Source organism: Mobula hypostoma, chromosome 12, assembly GCF_963921235.1.
Source record: "Mobula hypostoma chromosome 12, sMobHyp1.1, whole genome shotgun sequence".
Lineage (NCBI taxonomy): Eukaryota > Metazoa > Chordata > Chondrichthyes > Myliobatiformes > Myliobatidae > Mobula > Mobula hypostoma.
The window spans coordinates 92,701,043-92,726,519 of NC_086108.1; the positions used below are offsets into that span (position 1 = coordinate 92,701,043).

Here is a 25,477-nt window from a genome sequence, read left to right on the forward strand (position 1 = left end):
TTATGTTGAAAAGCGATGTAATGTATTAAAAGTTGGTGAAGCCTAATTTAGAATATTTTGTGCAGTTTTGGTCACCCACCTACAGGAAAGATATAAATAAGGTTGAAAGAGTACAGAGAAAATTTTCAAGGTTGTTGCCGGGTCTGGAGGATCTGAGTTATAGGGAAAGGTTGAATAGGTTAGGACTTTATTCCTTGGAACATGGAAGACTGAGAGGGTATTTGATAAAGGCATAAACAATTATGAGGGGTATAGATAGGATAAGTGCAAGTAGGCTTTTTCCACTAAGGTTGAGTGAGACTACAACCAGAGGTCATGGATTAAGGGTGAAAGGTGAAAAGTTTAAGAGGATCATGAAGGGAAACTTCTTGACTCAGGGGGTTGTAAGAGTTTGGAACAAGCTACCAACATAAGTGATGCAGGCGAGCTTGATTTTAAGAGCAGTTTGGATAGTTACATGAAGAGTATGGGTATGGAGGGCTATGGTCCCAATTCAGGTTGATAGGATTAGGCAGTTTAAATGGTTTGGCACAGACTATATGGGCTGAAGGGCCTGTTGCTGTACTTTGCTATGATTATATGACTCCATGACACTATGGTATCTACAGTAGAGGTGGTGTATTCTGATTTCCAGAAGGTTTTCGATGAAGTTGTGCAAAGGAGGTTATTTAATGAAGTAAGAACATAAGAAAAGGGGAATAATATACTGATGTGAGCTGAGAATTGATGGAAATGTGGCAGAAAAGTTGGAGGTTCATAGTTAATAGTCTGCTTCTGTACAGTAATACTCCCTAACTTCCACACCACACTCACAGAGTTCAGCAATCTATTTTCAGCATATTAATTTCCGATTCAGATTCCTAAGCGTATTCTTCAATGGAAATTTTTGTTTAATTTGGGAATATTAGAAACAGTGACATTTAAACGCATGGAACTGAGGAGGCTTGTTCTAAAGTGTTGGCAAGCCGCGAAAGCAATGCGAAGATGCATCGGAAATAAGATCCTCTGACAATGAACTTTCTTTCCCTCCTGGGATATCCTGATTTTCAAGGGGAAACAAAGAAAATATTTCCCATTCTCTTTCCAGAGGGGGCTGGGTATTCCTGTCACCATCTCGGAGCGCCTGGGAGGGGGACTTGGCTTCTTTCGTTCCCATGGGGCTGTCAAACTACGGGGGGGGGGGTGGGTAGGAGAGAGGGAAGTTGCTGGCCAGCCAGTCACAGTCCTCTCTTTGCATGTTGCCCACTGCCCAGATCCTGCTCCTTCTAAAACCCAGCAGCCCTCCTCCAATGTACCCCGGCGCCCCTCCCAGCGCAGAGGCTCGGTGGGCGGGCGGGGGGGGGGCTTCCAGCGGGTGAAACAAAGGCTGCGAAGCCGATTGGACCGGCCGCTCGGCCAATCGCGCAGGCGGATCTGTGTGAGCCGGGCTCGCATTGTGAGCGCTGTGAAAGCCGAGCCGCATCTCGTCTCCAGCTTCGCTCGGCAGAGGCTGCAGCTTGGAATCTCGCAAGTCCGACTGACTGCCTCGGGTCCGTCGCCGTCCCACGCAAAGACCTCGACCTGGGCTTCACTCCACCGGCTGCCCACCTTCGCGAAGCTCCAGCGCCCGTCGGCTTTTCGACCAGCCCATTCAGACCTGAAGCCACTTTCTTCCGCGACACTCACCCGCAACACACAATGGCTCACTTTAACAGAGGTCCCGCGTACGGTCTGACCGCCGAAGTACGAAACAAGGTAAACTCAACCTGCAAAAGAAACATGGTAGTAAATTTAAGTTTCCTTTATTTCTTTTGTCTTGGGTTTAGGGGTGAAGGTTTCATGAAGTGAGCTTCATGCGTGGCGTGGGAAGAATTGTTCGAACTGGTTTGCGTGAGAAAGATAACGATGGTATCGGCGCTTTTTCCCCCTCCTGTATATATTTTTTTAAATGATTGCTGTGTGTTGATGTTAAAATGCTGAATTAACGCTACGAGTTCATGGGCGGAGGCACTTTTCAGGGTCGCCTCATTTCCAGCTCTATTGTCTGAAGGGGCTTGGGTGCTTTGATGTCGGAGCGAATTCCTTGGGGAAGGGAGACCGAATTGTTCGACGCATTTTCCTTATTTTTTTTCCTTATTCAGCAGTATCCCAGAGGAAGGAATTGAGAGGAGGGGGGATGGTTAAGGGAGAGCTCTTCTGCGCCGTTGACGAATAGTGCGATTTGAATGAAGAGTTTTGATTTAAAGTTGTTGGTGGAATTCGCCCTTGTTCGATTCTGCAAGCACTTACCGGTCGAGACCATACGTCAACACTTTTATTGAAGTTTCTCCTATGCAATTCGTGGCTTTTATTCGCCACCCAGAAGTTAATGCAGATAGATAAAATGCGCCGATCCTGTTTTTGTTTGCCAGGAGTTTGTATTTGAAATAACTGATGTAATAATTATGTCTGGTTTAGATAGACCTGGAGATGTACATTGATTTTATTGTGCCATGCGTTAACTACCCTGCGTAGTTGGAGTTGCAAGTTTCATTGCTTCAAAGAATTTTCTAAGTACGTTTATAATAGACGAATGGAAAAAAAAACAAGCCAGCAAATAAAGAATATCCCAGATGTTTACTCTTTAACGCCTAGATATTACTCTTGAATTGCAAGACTGCCGGATTTCTCCCTACCAGTTCATACTTCCCAGCAAGACATGTTCATTTAACTTAAGACAGGACCGGAGCGGTATTGATTGGTCGCCCTGCTGCTTCCCTAATTTATAAGAATTGTGTAAAGACTCACGTTTTTCATGTACTGTACCTCGTGCAGAGGCTATTTCTAAAAACTGGAGTAGCAACTGGGGAAAAATCCGGTCAGCCAGCGTTTAATGAGAAAATCAGTCAATATTTCTGGTCTGGCCCTTTAGCAATACCTTTGATTTTTATTTTAAAAAAATTTGATCTCCATTTACAATCGATGTGGCTGATTGCACCACATGTATGTTTTGTAACGCTTTCTAGCAGTTATATTTATGTCCTGGCGGAGTCAAAGATAAAGAAATACTCGCCAAAAAAAAAGCCAGAATCTTAGGAACCAGCTCTTTATGTTAGTTGCATGATCCTTGCATCACAGAGTAGCCTCATTTGATTAGCGACAAGATTTGAAGGTATCGAGCATTTTCCCAAGATATACTTTTCAGCAATTGTGTTTGCCCTACCAAGCCAATTCCATTTCAAACACTCTGTCATAACTATATTGCAGAACCGTTGTCTTTTAAACTTGCAATGACTTGTGACATTGTATGCATTTTTAAAAAGTTACAAGTCTTTTGAATGCGCATTACTTTAGGTATCTTGTTCTGTTTTTGACCTGGAATGAAGGAACAAATTTGAGGAAGGTACCTTAACAAACACTTCATAGCAAGAATCTCAGTTTTGAGTGGCTTCTTCCTTTGAGTTAACAAGAAAAACATAAGAATGTCGTTATCCAGCTGAGGTGTTAATATTCAGGGCATGGTGGCCTTATTGATAATACCTTTTAAAAAACATGCATTAACTTTATTGCTTTTATAAGAATTTGAAACCAGTTTTAACTGAAAACTTAGAAGTATAATTTTACTTTCACATTGAATGCGGTATTTTGCTTTTCAATTCAGTTGGTCGTTTTTGAGGTTGTATCCTGCATTTTGGTTTCTAAGTGACTCATCAGGATCAGTGGTAGTAAAGGAATGCTGTGCAAGGATAGGCCAATCCATGTACAGGGTGGGAGAGAAACTTGGGCAGTTTAGGGTACAGTACTGAAAATGGCACATTAGCATAAAACCATAAAGGGATCTAACAAGAATTTGTAGCCTATTCAGCTGGGCAGGGATGTTGATGTGTATTACCCAGTTAAGGTATTTTGGAATTTTTTTTTAATGAAGTAGAGTGTTTTCCACTTTGTACTGCTACTCCAATCCCATACCAAAGAAAACTAAAATTTGTTCAAAGATTCAGAGTGACTGTGAAATTGGTACAAAATTATTCGTATAGTCTGGCTTCTAATGAGTCACCTGGGTTTCCATAATTCCAACTCAGCTGTTTTTGCATGGGATTGGTATTCCTTCTACTATTTTATTTTATTGTGATTTTAAAAATGTTAATTCCTTGACAGGACAGAATACATGTTTTGAAGGATTAGATTTTTGAGGCTGTGATACTTTGCAAAGCTCTCAATTACACTCAGTGGCCACGTTATTAGGTATACCTGCACACCTGCTCATCAATGCAAGTATTTAATCAGCAAATCATGTGGCAGCAACTCCATGCATAAAAGCATGCACACATGGTCAAAAGATACAGTTGTTGTTCAGACTAGACATCAGAATGTGGAAGAAATGTGATTTTGACCGGATAGTTGGTGCTAGACAGAATATCTCAGAAACTGCTGATCTGGGATTTTCACTCACAAAGGTCTTTAGAATTTAGTGAGAATGGTGCAAAAATAAACAAAGAAAAACATCCAGTGAGTGGCAGTTCTGTGGGTGAAAACACCTTGTTAATGAGAAAGGTCAGAGGAGACTGGCCAGACAGGTTCATGCTGACAATAACTCAAATAACAATGTGTTACAACAGTGGTGTGCAGAAGAGCATCTCTGAGCTCACAATATGTGGAATCTTGTAAAGGGGCTACGGCAGCACAAAGACCACAAAGGTACTTCTATAGGTTCCTCCTGTACCGAATAAAGTGTGGTCGCTGAGTATATGTGGTCAAGGTTACTGTTGAGTTCATGCAACTGGTATAGAATCCTCTCTTATTTCTAGGTAGACATGTCAGTTGTTAAATGTACATTCTAAAGTTATTTGTCCTTACACTTTTAATAAAAGCTGGTTTGGTTGTAGATTGAGACAAAATTAAACTTACTACTCCAAAGAAAATAGTAAGGTCCAAGTTTCTGTTGTGACTGTGCTGATCTAAACCTTGATTAAACTTTTGCTTTTCTTTGGGTGTGTGCTGGTATCCACACATAATTTCAAATGTATGAGTATTCATCATGCTTTTTAGAAATGAAAATGTTAATGTCCACACAAACTCCTTTATCATGATGAAGGGTCTTGGCTCGAATCATTGGCGCTTTATTTCTCTCCATAGATGTTGCCTGATCTGAGTTCCTCCAGCATTTTGTGTGTGTTACTTTGGATTTGCAGAATCTCTTGTGTTTGATATCTTAATGTAATGTCTAGGTAGGCTGGAAGTAGTGGGAGTGTTGGGTTTGATCTCATTAACAAGCTTAGTAATTACCGTGTACTAGAATTAAATTACACTGAACAATGCACTTGTTCATAACAGCAGCTTTCTTTTGCTGATACCTGCTATTTCATAACTTATTGAAGGTAGGAGTATGTGAGAGACCTCAATGAACTTCAGGAAAGAAAATCTTTTAAATTTCCAGTTTCCTGTTAAGTATTTTGTTCTTTTAGCAATGAAGCACCAAAAGATGAATCTAAAATGGGTTTTTGTTTTGTTCTGTTGTAAAACAAGGTGTATAATTTGTTTCTCATGTTTAAGCCTATTTTTATGGTGCAATGTGCCTGTGATGCTGTTGCCTGCACGTTTTTCATTGCACCTGTGCATACATTTACTGGTGCAGATGCCAATAAACTTGACTTTGACTTTTAATTAAATCTCAGATGGCTGATTTGCAATTTTAGAGTTTGTCTTTCAAAAAATCATTGAAATTGTCACCCATTCACATCTTTCTATTGGTATGTTGAGACATCAAGCATAGGAATCTGTAATGCACTATATTTCAAATAATTATCTGGAGTACGGGAAGGAGGTAGAGGGTGTGGTACAAAAGCAGAGTGTGGTTATGGGGGTACATCAACTCTGACTAATTAAGACCGACTCTACTTTGGAAAGCACTTCAGTTAGCATTTTTATTTATTTATTGTGATACAGTGCGGAATAGGCCCTTCTGGCCCTACAAGTTGCGCCACCTCCGGGCCCCAGTTCAAACCTAGCCGAATTATGGGACAACTTGCAGTGATTAATTAACCCACCAACCAGTACGTCTTTGGAATGTTGGATGAAACCCACTGTTGGAGAGAACGTTCGAACTCCTTACAGACAGCTGTGGTAAATGACTTGGCCTCCAAAGCCATCTGCGGCAATGAACTCCACGGATTCATCACCGTTTGGCTAAAAAAAAATCTCTCATCTTTGTCTTAAAGGCTGTCCTTCCATTCGGAGGCCATGCCCTCTGGCCCATAACTCCCCCACTACAGGAAGCATCTACTCGATTTAGGCCTTTCAATATGCGCTCGGTTTGCAAAGAGATTCCCCCTCGTACTGTAAAATGTGAAGTGAGGATGCATTGTAAAGGAAAACCACATTTAATATTTCAGCCCTAAACACACAATCCTGGGGGATCTCAGTGACTCAGTGGGTCAAGTAGCATCTAAGATTGAGAGTCTTGGTCTGAAACCTTCACTGTTTATTCCTTTCTGTTGATGCTGTCTGGCTTGCTTAGTTCCTCCAGATTTTGCTTTTTGCTCTAGGTTTCCAGCACCTGTAGAAATCAGTGCCACTCAGTTTGATTGTTAATTGTAATTCTTAAGAGTGTTCTGTATTTGTCAGTAGGGATCTCTTGTGATGAAGTATCCTCCTAATGGCCAGGTGTTGTGAAGAGCAAATACAACTCCAAGCAAACTATCTAATTCTGATGTATTCAACCATTCATGGTTTTAGAAAAGACAGTCTGAATGGTTGACGTTTTAGCCATGCACTTCTAACTATTCGGCAAAGATGTTTGTCTAGTGTACGACACCAGTTGCTTACAAAATATATTTAGTTGTAGGAGAAACTATGTGCAGGTTGGGTGACTACTCTGAAGGGCACTCCCATTTCTTCAAGGGGGACTTGAACATTCAAGTGCTTGTCACTTTACTGCTCTGTCCCACTCCACTCTAATGCTGTCTTTGGCCTCCTACACTTCAGGTGAAGCCAAATGTGAAGTGGAGGAACAGCACTCTTATTTGTCTGGGTTTGCAAAGCTAGGAGCCAATTTTGTGTGTGTCCACTGATGCTGCTTGGTCTGAAAGCTTCCACTTCTGTTCAGTCTTTTAGCAATTGCTGTACTCTCTCTCTTGCATTTGTAGGTTTAAAAATCTAGCTGTCCTTTTCTATTCTTTAACTGGATGCAGTACACGCAAAATGCTGGAGGAACTCAGTAGGTCAGGCAGCATCTATGGAAATGAATAAACAAGTTGTTATATCAGGCCACAACCCCTTTTCAGGACTGAATGACTATGCATCACATTAGTCGTCACAGAAATCCCCTCCTGTTTTCTTCATTCCTTTTCCCTTCTCTGCAACTTAAAATTGTTCTCAATTTTCCAGGTGTGATGAAGGGTACTAACCTGGTGAAGAGTTTCTCCCTGCTCCGATATTGCCTTACCTACTGAGCAATTTTTTTTCTTGTGTATTTCCAGCATCTTCAGTTCTGATTGTCAGTTGAGAGTATTTAATTCCTATGCCAACACACATTATGTGGTATCCCATTTTAATACTTCTCTGCTCCTAAAATGTCAAAATTCAAATGATACTTCAAGGTGTACAAGTTACTTCTCTGGAGAACAAAAAGCAGATGCTCAGAGCAAAATTTTATGAAAAGCACCGTATTGTCACTGTTGCTATTTTGATTTATCATTTTTTTTGGGCATCTACCTCCATGAAAGAATGGATCAGAGGATGATGGTAGAACTTAGATACACTGTGTGTGTTATAAGTCAGTCTAGTGCATCCAAAAGACATTGCCCAGTTTTCCAAGTTTTGTAGTTAGACCATAAAACAAAGGAGCAGAATTAGGCCACTTGGCCCTCTTATCTCTCTCAATCACATTCTCCTGTTTTCTCCCTATAACCTTTAATGTCCTTGCTAATTAAGAGCTTGTCAACCTCTGCTTTAACTTGGCCTCTACAGCTGTCTGTGGCAATGAATTCCACAGATTCATCTCCTTTTGGCTAAAGAAATTCATCATCTTTGTTCTAAAATGATGTCCTTCCATTCTTAGGCCATGCCCTCTGGTCCATAACTCCCCTATTAAAGGAAGCGTCCTCTCCATGTCCAGTCCATTTAGGCCTTTCAGTATGGTAGGTCTCAAAGAGATCTCTCTTCATTCTCCTGATCTCCAGTGAGTACAGGCCTAGAGCCATCAAATGCTCCTCTTAACCCTTTCATTCCCAGATTCATTCTCGCAAATGTCCTCTGGACCCTCTCTGATGCTAGCACATCTTTTCTGAGATAAGAGACCCAAAACTATAGTTCAAGTGTGGTCTGACCAATGTCTAAAGACTCGGTTACAATGCTAATTACAAATCACCTTCCCATTCCATTTGATGTGTGCTTTAAATCTCTGAAATGCAGCTAGCAAATCAACAATTGACTAAATTCTCAGATGCAGTGATCATTGGAAGAACAGTTGTGGCACTATTCTATGAACAAACTTAAAAACTGTTTGGATGTTGCTTTCTCTTTCACTGGCTGTTTTTCAGACACGCTTTTCTAGAAAAGTAGGACATGTGATTTTTATTCAGAATCTTTTGACTCTGACCCATTGGTTTACAACATTGAATTGAATTGACTTTATTTCTTACATCCTTCACCTACATGGAGTAAAAATCTTTATGTTATGTCTCCATCTAAATGTGCAAACATAGTAATTTATAATAAATAGAACAGTCAATGTAAAATAGAATATACTCAAGTCAGCATGAGTTCATCAGTCTGATGGCCTGGTGAAGAAGCTGTCCCAGAGCCTTTTCCTGGCTTTTATGCTGCGGTACCGCTTCCTGGATGGTAGCAACTGGAATAGATTGTGGTTGGGATGGCTTGGGTCCTCAATGATCCTATAGGCCCTTTTTACACACCTGTCCTTGTAGATGTCCTGAATCATGGGAAGTTCACAACTGCAGATACACTGTGTTGTCTGCACCACTCTCTGCAGAGTCCTAAAATTAAGGGAAGTGCAGTTTCCATACCAGGCAGTGATGCAGCCAGTCAGGATATTCTCAATTGTGCCCCTGTAGGAAGTTCTTAGGATTTGGGGGCCCATACCAAACTTTCTCAATTGTCTGAAGTGAAAGAGGTGCTGTTGTGCCTTTTTCACCACACAGCTGGTGCGTACAGACCATGTGAGGTCCTCGGTGATGTGGATACCAAAGAACTTGAAGCTGTTTACCCTCTGAATCCCAGATCCATTGATGTCTATAGGGGTTAGCCTGTCTCCATTCCTCCTGTAATCCACAACTAGCTCCTTTGTTTTTGCGATATTGAGAGGAGAGAGACGTTGTTTTCTTGACACCACTGTGTCAGAGAGATGACTTCTTTCCTGTAGGCTACTTCATTAATGTTTGAGATAAAGCCAATCAATGTAGTATTGTCGGCAAATTTAATTAGCAGATTAGAGCCGTGGGTGGTGATTCAGTCATGGGTGTACAGGGAGTAAAGGAGGGGACAGTACGCAGTCCTGAGGGGCTCCTGTATTGAAAGTCAGAGGGTTGGAGGTGAGGGAGCCCGCTCTTACAACGTGCTGGTGATCTGACAGGAAGTCCAGGATCCAGCTGCACAAGGCAGGGTCAAGGCCAAGGTCTCTGAGCTTCTTGTCAAGCCTGGATGGAACTATGTCCACTTCTGGCATTTCATTTAATCTCCGAATGGAGTACGAGTATGCCATTGGTGATAAAGGAATTTGTTCTGTCTCAGGGTGCCTGCTTTGATTAATTCATTGTAAAATAACAATCTGTTTTACTGGGAGAGGTGAATGATATGAGTTGTGTGCTCGGGCTGTTGTTTGTCTATAGGACAACATGTTGTCTTCCTGCTGCATCTTTAAGCAAAACTTTGATGCTTTGATATTGCAATGCTAATGAGAGCTTTTGAAATCCAGAATAAAACGTTTTAAACACAACTTAATGATAGGAATCACAAACAAAAGAAAATCTGTAGATGCTGGAAATCCAAGTAACACACACAAAATGCTGAAGGAACTCAGCAGGTCAGGCACCATCTGATGAAGGACCCTGATGAAGGGTGTTGGCCCCAAATATCGGCTGTTTACCCTCTTCCATGGATGCTGCCTGGCATGCTGATTTCCTCCAGCATTTTGTTGGTGATAGGAATGTTAAAATTCTGTCAATGTACAGGGGTTTGTACGGACCTGTGAAGGAAGTGGGGGAGAAATGTGGAACTTACAATGGATTCTGTCATCAGCAGACTAGAGAGGTAACATATGGCATACCAGATGTTGCTGAGAAACACTACTCTCTTGAATTTCTGACGTCCATTTAAAAGACATTGGTACGTCAGGAGAAAATGCTTTAACCAGGCCAAGGAGATAGCTTTAAAGAAGAAGCTCAAGTCTTTAAAAAAAAAATAAATGCATTTAAGTGAGTAATGAAACCAATAGAATTAACGATTTATGCAACATATTGCTATGTTAGCACCACTTGCCAAGAGAAATGTCAATGAGTAGAAGTTAAGAACATGAAATAGCAGAACTAGATCATTAGTCCTCTCAAGCCTAATGGCTGACATCAAACCCCACCACTGTATCACTTCTGTACATTTCTTTACAGTTCCCCACAAAGTTTTATGCACCTAGTGGATCCAGCCAGTTCTCCCCTCCCCACCCCACTGTACTCATTTGCATGACTGACCTTGTTCTTGCTCTGAATAACTTTTCTTTTATTCCTCAGTTCCTGCCAAGGTGTACCCATGGGCCCCAGTGAAGCCTGTCTTTTCATTGACTCCGTGAAACAGTCTCTGTTTCAAATCTTGTACCATTTCCCAACTTTTTCCTTTCCTTTGACATTTGTACTCCTTTTTTGCAACTGTGTGGAACTCTATCACCTTCACCACTAGCATCCACCTTGTCCTCAAATTCACTGGGAGTGTTTCTGCTGCTTGTCTTCCGTTTCTGAATCTATGTCCTTCTAGAGACAAACTATCCAGTGACATTTACTATAATTCTCCCCTGAAATCCCATAACTACCCAGACTACAGCTGCTCCCATACCTTCCTCCCAGTTTCTCCATTTACACCCCATCTGTTCTGAAGATGACATCTGAAATGTCCTTTTTCAGCAAACAGGGCTTCACTTTACTGTGGTCGGTGAACCTCTGCTCGCATTTCCTCCTGACTTCAGCTCTCAGTCCCTCCATCCAAACAGAACAGATAGTTATCCTAATCTCAAACAAGAGAAAATCTGCAGATGCTGGAAATCCAAGTTGCTTAGTTCTCCTCATCTGCAACTTTTACCCTACCAGCTTCATCATTTAGCCCATCAGCCTTCATCGTTTCTGCCAGCTGGAATGAGATTCCTTCACCCATTTACATCTTTCGCAAAGACTGCTCTCTGTGACTCTCTAGTGCACCCTTTCTGACCTCTTGGCACTTTTCCCTGTGGCTATGACACTTCCTCCTCACCACTCTCCAGGGCCTGAAACAGTCCCTCCTAGCGAAGCAAAAATTCACATGCATCTTGTCCAACCTCACCTAATGTGTACAGTGCAGACCAGGTGACCAGTTTGCAGAGCATGTGTGCTCCTGGCCCTGCTGAGCTCCCAGTTGCCGATAATTTCAACTCCTCTTCCCATTCCCACATTGATCTATCCATCCTCGGCCTTCTCTGCTGTTTGGATGAGGCCTGATGCAAGCTAGAACATCTCATTTTCTGCCTGGGTTGTCTGCAACCTGGTAGTATGAACACTGAATTTCCCAGTATCAGGTAATCCTTGCATCCTCTCATTCCACCTCTGGTCACCTGATTTTGTTTTTCCCTTTACCATATTCCCATCCTCTCCACTTTCAGGTACCATCCACTACCTCCCACATACTTCACCCAATGTACCACATCCCTCATCTGGTTCCTTCTGCCCTTCACCTCTCCCTTACATGGTTCCCATTATTATCTTACCAGTTTGCTACTACTCTTTATGCTCCAGTTGTTACCTGATCATTCATCTTGTCTCTCTCTACATCACCTCTTTCCTCCTCCCCACCTGGCTTCTTCTGCCCATTACCCCATACCACCCCTCAGCCCATTTATCGGCCCAGTTTCTCTCCTTCTCTTTATATCCCCTCTCTGCTCTCGGTCCTCACGGAGTGCCTCAACCTGAAGAGTTCTTTACCTCAAGTGGTGCCCCTTGACCTGCTGAGTTCCCCCAGCTATTTGTTTTGGCTACAGATTTCAGCATCTGCAGTCTGTTGTGTTTCAAACCTCTATCCTCTTCTATTGTGAGTATTGGTTTATTATTGTCACATGTACCAAGATGCAGTGAAAGGGTTGTCTTGTAAAGATCAAATCAGTACACAGTGCATTGAGGTAGCACAAGCTGTTGCAGTGTGAACGAGGTCACTGGAGAGACACAGCTGGTTGGTATACTGTGACTTTTATTGAACAAAATGAGACACTGAAGGAAGAGAGCTGTTCGTCCCAATATTGCATGACATTTTCTATGCTAAAGATCAAAGGATGATTCTATATTTACATTATATGCAATTCTTCTTATGAATTACATATAATGTTCATACCTCCTTTGCACCCATGCTCCATTCCCTCAAAATTTCTTTTTATTCAACATTGTCTGGTCTTTCAATTAACTGCTGTTCCAAGCTCCAGGAATCTATAACACAAAATACTCTGCAGATGCTGGGGTCAAAGTAACACTCACAACACGCTGGAGGAACTCAGCAGCTCGGGCAGCATCCGTGGAAACAATCAGTCAACGTTTCCACGTTTCAGGCTGGAACCCTTCGTCAGGACTGAAGAGGGAAGGGGCAGAGGCCCTATAGAGAAGGTGGGGGGAGGGTGGGATGGAGAAGGCTGGAATCTGTTGTCCAAGGCTGCATTTTAAATTTAATCTACAGTCCACATTCAGGTCAGAGCATTGGTAGCTAAAGTTCACTGCTGAAGCTAATATTTGCTACACACCTCAAGTCCAGAATATGCCCTAACACAAGGTAAAACAATAAATCTAAATTTTGTCTTGTTGTTAAGAGTAGAATAATTGTAATAGATGTAATGAGTAGATCTGCGGAGAGTGTTTCAATATTCCAGAGGAGCTGTGAGCTGGAGCTTTATATTTGAACCAAGTAAGTGGTGCTGGTATTCATGGGATGGAGATCAGCTTTCTGCTTTGAGGTTGTTTTTTTGGATTGTTTGATGTATCAGCCTGGCTTTATTTGAAGAAATTTGTGGCCTCCTATGCAGTTGATATATTAAAGAGAATTGAAAGAACAGAATGAACCATTTGTTGAAGTTGCAGGATTTAACTCAACGTCTGTTGGCATCAAAGGTAAATTTCGCAATGGAAAACAGACTGCTCACTGATTTTCTTTCTTCTAAATCTAGAATGCATGCTTTCATGAATTCTGATTTGCTAAGGCCCTTTCATAATCGGGAGGGAGGGGGGAAATCAGAGAGTGGCACTTATTCTAATGGTGGCCATGTTATAAGGTCAAAATTTGGAGTATGCAAGCCGATTGGTGTCCATTCCTTAAGCATGAGCATGATTTTCTCGGCTAATGGAGAACAGAGCAAACAATAATGCTGCACCAAGAACCTTTTGTTGGTACTTTGCCATTTTGACTCAGTATAACTTCTGTGTTTGTGTCCCTTTGTGAAGTATTCCAAAAAACTGGTGGTGCTGCACGTCCTGTTGGGACACACTCTCACGAGGGAACAGTCAGATGCCATTTGGGATGTTTCCATAGAAGAGAAATTACCATGATGAAGGCACTTACTGGGTGCATTTTATATTTTTCCTCAGCCGCTTTCCCAAGATTCTGATATAATTTTATGATTTCCTCAGAATGTGTGGCTGCCTTTTACCAACATTAACAGTTGGAATTCTTCCTGTGATCCCAGCCATAATTATGGTTAGTGGTCATTTTCCTTTATGTGATTTATTTCTTCTGTGTAGGACTGCACTGGCCTAATTCCATTTCTGTCTCTAAAAGAGCAGCCAGTGTGTGCGTGTACAATCACGACTCATCTGTATTTTCCGACCAGGCATCTGCAAAATTCCCGGAAGACTTATCCATTCAGTTCTTTATCTTCCTCTTGTGACAGTCTGACACTTTTGCCAGGTGAGACCAGCTTTCAGACACTGCACATGCCAGTGGTATTCTCTCTGCGTTGAATGTGCTGACTCTGCCAAGTCGTGGATTGGTCACAAATTTTAGGCCAACTAATTGTGGTGAAGACTGAAGTGAATGTCTGGAAATCTTTCTTCAAGATCCTTGTGCTGTTGTGGGATGGAGGAGAATCTGAAGGAAAATGAGGTTTTCCTCTTTAAAAGATGGAATGGGGGGGGGGGAATCAATATCCAGCCAGTCATTTGGATCAAGAGGGTTTACATACTTGTATTTGTGTCCATGATATTTTATAAGTTCATGAGCCTTAAGGGTAATCTTTTTGGAGAAGATTTTATTTCTCCTAAACCACACTTGTGGTGTTGTGTTATTTCACAGAATACTAGGTTGGCATCCCTAGTGCCCTGGCCAATATCGATCCTTCCGTCAGTGTCACCAAACTCATTGCTTGCTCTCTCTGATTGCAATTTAGCTGCAGGGTTTCTTGCATCATATTGCTGACCACATTCCAGAATGTACTTCGGCTGACAGTTTGTTTTCAGGCACCTGAGGCTGTGTAAGATGTTTCATAAATACAAGGCTATGTTGGCATTGGTTTGAATGCTCTTATTTGTATTTCCTTTAAAGTCCATGTCTGACTTCATAAGCTAAAGCCATGACAGAAATTACCATAAAGGATTATATTCAAATTTGTCTTTCTCTACTTGATGTTACGTATACAGCTATACATATATAGCTGCAAAATTAGGATTTGGCTTCATATTACAGGTTTCCAAATAGTCACATTTAATCCTAGCTTAGAATTATGATATGTATAAATTTGAATTTGGCTCTTCCACTTATTTTCCTTTTCCTACAGTTCCTGTGTGTCTGTGGGGGTTCCTGAATTTTTCCATTACCAGTTGTTTTGAGTTGGATGCCAGAATCAGATCAAGAACACAATAGCTTGGACACGGCTGTAAAGAACAATATAAAATGGCATGTTGAGTAGCTTGTATTGTTGACGATTGTGGAGTGCTTTAAACATATTTGAGTATTCAATAAATTTCACAATTATTGAAAATGTGCTCTTTTGAGGCCTCATTTTTTTCCAAAATATACTCGCACTTTTAAAGAAACTTGTTCTGAGTGTGTTATTTTGACCAAATTTTAGATTTGCTCTCTTAATCTCTGCTTTCCTCGGTCATTTTCTACAGGCCAAACACCTTGAAACTTTTAATTTGCACACCAGATTATTTTCTCCCGTCTGTATTTTGATTGTTTTTTTGAGGTAATGCAGTAAAAGCATGGCCCTCAAACAATTGCAGGAAAGATGAAAACAGAATTTGGCTTTGTGTAACATCCTATCAAAAAACTTGAAGGTATAGGTTTAAGGTGAGGGGAGAAAGATTTAAAAGAGACCCAAGGGTCAACTTCTTCATGCCAAGGGCGGGGTGTATAGAATGATCTACCAGAGAACGTAATTGAGGCAGGTACAATAACATCTAAAAAAAAACTTGGAGAGGAAAAGATTTGAGCAAGGGTCTGCAATATGGGGGTCCATGATCCCTTAATGGTATTGGTCCATGGCATAAAAAAGGTTGGAAATCCCTGGTTTATTCAGATGAGGTTAACTTGGATGTGCTCCTTGAGTAGCCTGTTGCTCTGGACCGAAGGTTCTGTTTCCATCACTGTATTACTCTGGCTCTGTTGCTACTATTGCTACATTGAAATTCTTTTAAAATGTATGGGAGAATTTATATGTCGTCAGTTTTTTGTAAGTCAGGTCATCTGGGAGTGCCTGTTATGTTTCTGAAGTGGAGGTTTTGACATCAGTTTGAGAATGAGCTGAGCAGTGAATGATTTTTTTAAATTTTATGTACCATGACAGTGCAAATTTACAACAATAGCATTGATTGATTAGAACTAGTATTTATTGAATTCAACACTAAAGAGCACAGTTTGTCCTTCAGTCTCACCTGTCAGTTTGGTTCTCTCTGCATTGAAATTGCACAGCTGGTATACATTTAACTCAGCAAAATAATTGCACAGAACCGTGTCCTTCAGCCCATCGTGCCCACGCCAACCCTTTTGACCGCTTACACCAATTCTGTTTGCCTAAATTAGATCCCTTGCCCTCCTTTGTGTTGACTACTCAAGTTACTGCCTAAGTACGATTTAAACGTCATTATACCTAAATACATCACCTCCTCTGAGTGTATTCCAGTTAACATCCTATATTTATATCAAAAAATTCCCTCAGATCTCCTTTAAAGCTTCTCCTTTCTGACCACCTGCTTTTGGTACCCAGCCCCCAGGTGGAGGGTGTGGGGACAAAACAAAATTCGGGCTTTCCACCCTACCTTTGCCTCTTTCAGTTCTGTTTACCTTTGATACTCAGCTTATGTTATGTCTTTGAGATCAACTATGCTCGGCTTCCTTTATAAGTTGTGTTATTTTGTAGAAATATTGACAAAATTCTGCCATGATGAAATGATGGAGTAGTCTAGATGGGTCAAATGGCCTAATTCTACTCCTATATCTTATGGTCTAAAATAATTTGGTTCCACTGTTAGGATTTTGCTGTTGCACTCGCATGTCCACATTCGGATTTCTCAAACATAGAACAGCACAGGCCCCGCAATGTTGTGCTGACCCTTTAGCCTACTCCAACATCTATCTAACCCTCCCGTAGAAACATAGAAAACCTACAGCACAATACAAACAACAGGAATTCTGCAGATGCTGGAAATTCAAGCAACACACATCAACGTTGCTGGTGAACGCAGCAGGCCAGGCAGCATCTCTAGGAAGAGGTGCAGTCGACGTTTCAGGCCGAGACCCTTCGTCAGGACTAACTGAAGGAAGAGTGAGTAAGGGATTTGAAAGTTGGAGGGGGAGACCCAAAATGATAGGAGAAGACAGGAGGGGGAGGGATAGAGCCAAGAGCTGGGCAGGTGATAGGCAAAAGGGGATACGAGAGCATCATGGGACAGGAGGTCCGGGAAGAAAGACAAGGGGGGGGGGTGACCCAGAGGATGGGCAAGAGGTATATTCAGAGGGACAGAGGGAGAAAAAGGAGAGTGAGAGAAAGAATGTGTGCATAAAAATGAGTAACAGATGGGGTACGAGGGGGAGGTGGGGCCTTAGCGGAAGTTAGAGAAGTCGATGTTCATGCCATCAGGTTGGAGGCTACCCAGACAGAATATAAGGTGATGTGGCCTTTTATATATTGGCGAGACCCGACGCAGACTGGGAGACCGCTTTGCTGAACATCTACGCTCTGTCCGCCAGAGAAAGCAGGATCTCCCAGTGGCCACACATTTTAATTCCACATCCCATTCTCATTCTGACATGTCTATCCACGGCCTCCTCTACTGTAAAGATGAAGCCACACTCAGATTGGAGGAACAATACCTTATATTCCGTCTGGGTAGCCTCCAACCTGATGGCATGAACATCGACTTCTCTAACTTCCGCTAAGGCCCCACCTCCCCCTCGTACCCCATCTGTTACTCATTTTTATGCACACATTCTTACTCTCACTCTCCTTTTTCTCCCTCTGTCCCTCTGAATATACCTCTTGCCCATCCTCTGGGTCACCCCCCCCCTTGTCTTTCTTCCCGGACCTCCTGTCCCATGATCCTCTCGTATCCCCTTTTGCCTATCACCTGACCAGCTCTCGACTCTATCCCTCCCCCTCCTGTCTTCTCCTATCATTTTGGATCTCCCCCTCCCCCTCCAACTTTCAAATCCCTTACTCACTCTTCCTTCAGTTAGTCCTGACGAAGGGTCTCGGCCCGTAACGTCGACTGTACCTCTTCCTACAGATGCTGCCTGGCCTGCTGCGTTCACCAGCAACTTTGATGTATGTAGCACAATACAAGCCCTTCTGCCCACAAAGCTGTACCGAGCATGTCCTTACCTTAGAAATTACCTAGGGTTACCCATAGCCCTCTATTTTTCTGAGCTCCATGTACCTGTCCAAGAGTCTCTTAAAAGACCCTTTCGTAGCCGCCTCCACCACCATCGCTGGCAGCCCATTCCACACACTCACCACTCTGCGTTTTTTAAAAAAAAACGTAACAACATCATCTCCTGTGTACCTACTTCCAAGCACCTTAGAACTGTGCCCTCTCGTGTTAGCCATTTCAGCCCTGGGGAAAAGCCTCTGACTATCCACACGATCAATACCTCTCATCATCTATTACCCTTCTTTTTTTAAAAAAAAGGCTTTATTTGTCGCATGTACATTGAAATATTGAAACATAGAGTGAAAAGTGTCATTTTAAGGACCAGAATCCGCCTGTCTTTGGATCGTAGGAGTGAACTGAATCACGCTGAGGAAACCAATGGGGAGAACATACAGACTCCTTGCAGACGGCGCTGGCAGTTGAACCCTGATTACCCTGTGCTGGTATAGCATTATGCTAACTGCTACACTACTGTGCTGTCCTTGTTTATGTTGGATGTTATAAATGCAGTGGCACATTTGTAACTTCTCATTGAGTATTAATTATTCTTTGATTGCCGGCTCAAAGCTTTTTTGTTACAGCTTTGATTTGAGGAATTGTTCTTACGCACTTCAGATCTGCGTTTCCTGGTATGGGATTTGGAGACGATGAGTTGAGTTTCCTTTTGCCCTCAGTTATCTGATTGATAGACAGTTTGCCAAATTTATCATTTTGAAACTTTTGATCCTCAAATGAGCAGCAGCTATGGATGATAATGTTGTGACAATTGATGGCTTCTTCAGCAGAAGTAAAAACAATTGTGTGTTAGTCCATTGCTAATCAGGACAGCTGGTAACAGGCTCTTTGCCTTGGCTGTGTGCCAACTTTTCCTCTACGAATGTATTATAACGGCGTGTCTGGAGAGCTCTGAGAGTGGAAAAACTTACTTCAGCCCTCTGCATAACTTGCAAAGGTAACACTGTCTGGAGATGGTCTTTCTGTGCTAGATTTTTAAACCTGTATTGTCTGTTAGCAAAACTGAAAGGTGGATAATTTATTCAGTGACATTTCAAAGGGCATGTGGTTAATTAGATGGGTGTTAGAAGTGCATTAAATTTCATTATAGTGAATGCAGCATTTGTTTATAAACTTGCAGCATGGAAGCAGTCTGGCTCAGTGCAATGTGTAACACAGCTTTATGTCAAAGGGCAATTTACTTTTATATAATTTCGTGTAATAGGATATCAGTTGAGCTTAATTGTTTTTCTCTGAAGATATTTATATTGCGCACTTTTGTAATTGTTGGCCACCTTTTGGTGCCATTGCTAAAGGACTGCCATTTTGATCAGGAACCTTCCGGCCATTTGTGCCACACTGTCCAGCAATCCCCTGATTTAATCCTAGCCCAATTACAGGACAATTTACAATGACCAATTAACCTACTAACTGGTCCGTCTTTGGACTGTGGGAGGAAACAGGAGCACCCGGAGGTAACACACACAGTCATGGGGAGAGCCCGTGCATTCTCCTTGCAGACAGTGGTGGGAATTGGACCCGGATCCCTGGTACTGTGAAGCATTGTGCGAACTGTGCTGCCTCAATTCTTAAGCTAAAAAGATCTATATATGGCTCAAGTGAAAGATTAGCATCCAGTGAGCAGACAGTGCATCTTTTTGGGAGACTTGAAGTTATTCATTTTCATAGAAAGTGGGAATCTATCAAAAATTGAAATTCTTCCTACATGTTAGCAGGTAAGTAGGAAGGTGGATGATTTTACTGATACTTTGGGGATGGAGCACAGGAAAGACTTTTGTGAGAGCACATGTGGAATGCAGTTCCCTTCCTCGTACCCCAAGAAGGATATGGTTGCCTTTGATATCATTTACTTGGGCTCTTGGCTCCACAATGGACCAAAGGCCATTGATGGCATCCCATCTCCGTTGTCCTCTAAAGTTGATGGTATGGTTGGAGTTCATCAACACTTCTACAATTCATTGCATCCACTGTACAGGGGATTGGCCTGTACAACTTCCCCAGAACCGCGTTGGCCGTTCTTACTTGTTTCCACCTCTCTCAAAGTGAACGTAGTGTTGGACTCTGAGAGGCAGCCCTGGAAATGGTACAACAAAAAATGATTGGGTTGATTCAGTGCATTATGGAAATAAACCCTTTAAGTCCACAGAGTCTGCACCAATTATCAACACTTAATCCTACACTAACCATATTTAATTTTTCCCATGTTCCCATTAATTTCCATTCCCCTCTCGGATTCTACCATCTACACACTAGGAACAATAGAGGCAAGTCACAGTGGAAATATTAAGATCCCAACCCATATGTCTTTGGGATGTGGGTTGAAACTGAAGAATCCTGAGGAATGCCATGCATTTGTAGGGAGAACATGTGAACTCCAGAGAGGTGGTACCCAAGGTCAGGCTTGATCACTGGTTGTTCTGTGAGAACTGGGATGGGGATGTTGTCTTACAAGGAATGGTTTGAAAATCTTGTCAAGGTTAGAAGGAAGAGGTGGTCACAGTGTGAATTTTGGAGAGGCCTACTAAGATGGATGCTAATTGGAAGCTTTCTTTGGCTGGTGAATCCTGCAGTAATGGGTCTGGCTCTGGTTACAGGATTGTAGAATGAAATAGTAAGCTTAAGTGATTTTGCAGCAATCCTGAGTATATTTAAGGCTGAGAGTATCGGTAGATTCTAATGGAATCTATAGGAATCTGGTAGGAAAGTGGATCAGCCTTGATGTTGGAGCATGATTGAAGGACTGTCATGTCAATACTGTTGCTGGCAGGGTTCCTTTATGAGCTTGTAGATTTTTGGATTTAGATTCAACTCCTAGATTGTGAAAAGCTAGTCAGACAGTCTAAGCAACTTCTGAGGGGCATTGTGTGGTATGCATCCAAAATTTGTTGCCACTTCGATCTGTAGCCTCCATTTAAACATTAAAATCATGTGAAGTGACTGAGTTTTTCCTCTATTTTTCTTCATATTTATCCGTCATCAATTCCACATGGAAAAATAATCACACATTATTTGGCCACTTCCATATTTTCAACCTGAATCCTACACCTTTCCTAAATTCAGATGTATTACATGAACTATAAGCCACGTTGAAACCTCCTGAGGTTATAAAACACAATGTTATTGCATGTATTTGTTTCCTAGTTTCCTGCATGTTTTCATAAGCTGAAGACAATACATTATTGAAAAGTACCATGTGGATTTATGTAGACTTGGCTTTCACAGAATTAAGTTTTTTTTTATTGTTAAGGTTTTGGTAGATTAGTGCTGAACTCCTTGAAGGCTTGTGGTATGAGGCAGGCATTACAAGGCACTAGAATTGCAACTGATGGTAGAGCGTACTCTGACCATTTGACTTGTGTTCCTGGATTGTGCTGGAAAAATTTGTGTATTTTGCCAGGAATAGAAAAGATTGTTTATGAAGAAATATTGATTAAACAGGGGCTGTGGGATGATTTGCGTTGTATAAAATTGATGAAGTGAATAGGAAGAGCTCGTTTTCCTCAATAAAAAACAAATGGTTGGATGGGGAGGATTTTTTTTTTTGCCCAGACTGGTGTAGGAGTCCTGGAGTTTACAACCTAAAAAAGTGATAGAGATACAAGTTCTCATTCTTTTGCTGTCAGGTACCATTCTGTTGAAAAGAGAAGGACGAAGATCTAGAAAATAGCACCTGTCTCAAACCACCCCCCCCCGGACTAGAATGAACTTAATGGGCAGAATGGCTTCTTTGTGTTATAAATTTCCACATCATGGCTGAAGTTAAGTAGTAGATACTGGCCTTCCATTATCACTTGTTCATGTGTTTACTGTGGAGTCAGAAGAAACCTCAAAGACTTGCCCCTTCCCTAGGCACTGTCCACCTTTGCTAATAGAAACATAGAAAATAGGTGCAGGAGTAGGCCATTCGGCCCTTCGAGCCTGCACCGCCATTTATTATGATCATGGCTGATCATCCAACTCAGAACCCCGCCCCAGCCTTCCCTCCATACCCCCTGACCCCTGTAGCCACAAGGGCCATATCTAACTCCCTCTTAAATATAGCCAATGAACTGGCCTCAACAGTTTCCTGTGGCAGAGAATTCCACAGATTCACCACTCTCTGTGTGAAGAAGTTTTTCCTAATCTCGGTCCTAAAAGGCTTCCCCTCTATCCTCAAACTGTGACCCCTCGTTCTGGACTTCCCCAACATCGGGAACAATCTTCCTGCATCTAGCCTGTCGAATCCCTGTAGGATCTTATACGTTTCAATCAGATCCCCCCTCAATCTTCTAAATTCCAACGAGTACAAGCCCAATTCATCCAGTCTTTCTTCTAATGTAGTGTATGTCCTGCTTCAAATGCCCTGGGAGTCATAGTTCAAATGAAGCAGACAGATTTGTGGTACCTAACCTTTGTCTACCTGGTATGTGTCTCTGCAGATTTGTGGGCTAAAGCTGACATTTATGAATAACTTTTCTTAATAAATATCATGTAAAATTAAAAGCTGCTGGAGTTCACGGGTCTGTGAGGTTTACTGTTCTGATTTGTTTCACAATTGTGTTAAGGAAAGTCGGCTTTTTTTAAATCACTTGTCTCAGACGGCTGAAAGGGAAAACAGACGGAATAAAATGGGCCCAAATCCAAAACTCCCAGGGTAAAGCTGACAAAATTTTTCCATTGTGAGCTCATGTGAAAAAATCTTTTTTGCTTAATTTCCGCTATTTAAATATTAACATTGTTGATCTGATGTGTTACCAGTACCATTTCTGTCCTTTGGCTATTGTCAAAGATAAAAGAAGCTACTGTGTGAGAAGTCACATATGGAAAATATAGTCTTGGAAAGGTTCATGTTCGTATTCCAGAGGCATTAGTCATTGAGATGAGAGTACAAGCGTTTATTACCCAAAAATCTGGCAAGCGTAAATTACAAATTCTTTACTGAGCTGCATGACACTTCCATTATACAACTCTCAATAGTTTCAAATATCACTGACCTTAATTAAAGGTCATTTTGAACTTTACTTATTCAAGTGCCATTTAAAAAATGAAAGTTCAAACAAAATTTGACAATTTCAAAATACTTCTAAATCTTTTTCCTTCAACTTTCTGAATCTCTACCTCCTGCTTTTTGATTAATTGATTAGATGGCAAACAAATTCCCTATATATTTTTTAAAGTATAGGTCCCAGAAAGTCCCATTTGTCTTTCAAATATTTCAAAATTCATTTATGTATGCTGAAGAACTGTACGTATTTATAGAGCTTTAAACAGATGTTGCTCAGTCTGTAACTCAGTTGGAATACCATGTTTAGTGATTTAAGAAAAACAAATTTGTGTGGAAGGGGGAATATGAAAGGTATAGACTTCCAGTTCCTTGTCTCTAGCAACACTTCCAGAACAATTAATTTTCCATTGTACCCAGGAGGTAAAGGAAGTATAGGACTGAGGTACGTCTGTTAGAATTTGCATTCAAATAAGCTTATATAATATTACTTAGAACAGAGATGAGAAGGAATTTCTTTAGCCAGAGGGTGATGAATCTGTGGAATTCATTGAGACAAACGGCTGTGGAGTTAAAGCCATTGGGTATATTTAAAGTGGAGGTTGATAGGTTTTTGATTAGTCAGGGTGTCAAAGGTTATGGGGAGAAGGCAGGAGAATGATGTTGAGAGGGATAATAAATCAGAATCGGGTTTAATGTCACCGGCAGAAGTCATGAAATTTGTTGTCTTTGCGGCAGCAGTAGACTGCAAAACATAATAATGGTTTAAAAGAAGTGAATTGCTCTGAGTATATATTATAGTTAAATGAGTGTTGCAAAAATGGGAATATAAAGGTCGTGAGGTGGTGTTCATGGGTTCATTGGTAGTGTTCATGGACTGCCGAACAGACTCGATGGTCCTAATGGCCTAATTTGCTCCTATGTCTTGTGTTTTTAAATGTTCTCCTTTAAAGCTTTCAGAGCTGCTGGCAACTTGTTCCTCATCTTCCATCATCTGTATCTGGCTTTCTGCTGTATGTCTCCTCTTTCCCCAACATGTCATCCTTTCTTTATGTCAACTTTTATGACAAGCACCTCTGTTAACTCTGAGCTGACTTGATAATAATCTGAAAAGCATATGTGGTGAAATGCTGGGAAGAGCTTTGGTATTCTCGAGCTGTTAGTAATGGGGATACAATACAAGATGTTTATTACCCAGAAATCTGCAATGGGGATGGACAAAGGGATGCTTTGTTGAAGCCCAATGAGGGAAGTTGATCAGCAGTGTCTGAGGGATGGAGTTGCTCACCTTTATCCCACCTCTCACTTTCCCATTGTAATTTGAGACCATCGTCAGGTAAAAACACTTCTGATGCTGTGGAGGAGAGAAAATACTCAAATATTATATTTACAGAAGAGAAAGTTGAAGGAGCTGCAGGTTTGACCAGTGATGGGAAGTAACTGGTTCCAGGTAAGCAAGAGATTGGTGATTGTTTCAAGAACTTGGTGGGAAGGATGGTTGATCAAGCTGTCATCATTCTCTCTGCACAGATGCTGACTGAGTATATTTCAGGCTTCCATCATGTACTGTAGTTTGTTTTCAGAAACCTCTGTGTGGGCTTAGGGAAAAACTTGGTTGGTGGGAAAGATGAAATTACTTATTTACTTATGGAAGTAAGTATGAATGATCATTTTTATATTAATAAATGGTTTTAAAATCTCCCTCACATTCAGCAGGATGGCTTTCCAGGTTGTCATATAAAATGCATTGATAACTTAGCTGCCATCTGATTATGGGATGGAGTGAATTGAATTGAAAAGCTCCAGCCCTGTATGGATGAAGTAATATGAACTTCGAATAGATTGATAACCGTTACATGACCCCTTCAGTGCTCGAAAGGCAAAATTTATTGTGTACTGCTTGTAGAACAGAACTTGAATTTTCAATATACTTACTCATTCTACAATATACATTGAGATTTTGACGTGACTAAGAAAATTGGGTCAAGTATTAAAGATGCAGTTTGAAAATATTTATTTTGATTGTGCTTCTTAACTGTTAGGAAACCCCAAACTGCACAGGTGATTTAGACAGTGTAAGTGCTGCTTTAAGTACTGTTTTAATGTTGTCTTGCCCTAAAATTTCTCATATTCATTCCACCTACTTTTGTATAAGGCAATTTTAATCATTTACTGATGACAGATTTTTAAGATGTCGTTACTTGAATCTCAATATTATGACAATGTGATAAAATTTGTTTCGTATTTCTCTTGGATGAGGTTAATTTTAAAAGTAGTTAGGTATTCTTGACGAAAAAAAATATCTTGGCTTCTGGAGGGCATTCATCAATGTACTTAAAATGGAGCAAACTCCAGCAGCTGCTTATGTTCTCAACAGGGTATTTCCTCTGGGTATTGATTAGCCATGGTCACATCCTGGTTTATTCTT

At 41.3% G+C, this 25,477-nt stretch overlaps 1 protein-coding gene across 1 annotated transcript in view; it reads left to right on the plus strand.

The window, feature by feature from the left end:
* The first annotated feature begins 1,420 nt into the window (after window positions 1–1,420).
* Window positions 1,421–25,477, plus strand: part of cnn3a (calponin 3, acidic a) — a 71,802-nt gene continuing 47,745 nt past the window's right edge. Inside the window, exon 1 of the mRNA XM_063064611.1 lies at window positions 1,421–1,734. Within this exon, the coding sequence (XP_062920681.1) occupies window positions 1,678–1,734 (57 nt within the window). The 5' untranslated portion in view covers window positions 1,421–1,677. The remainder of the gene's footprint in view (window positions 1,735–25,477) is intronic.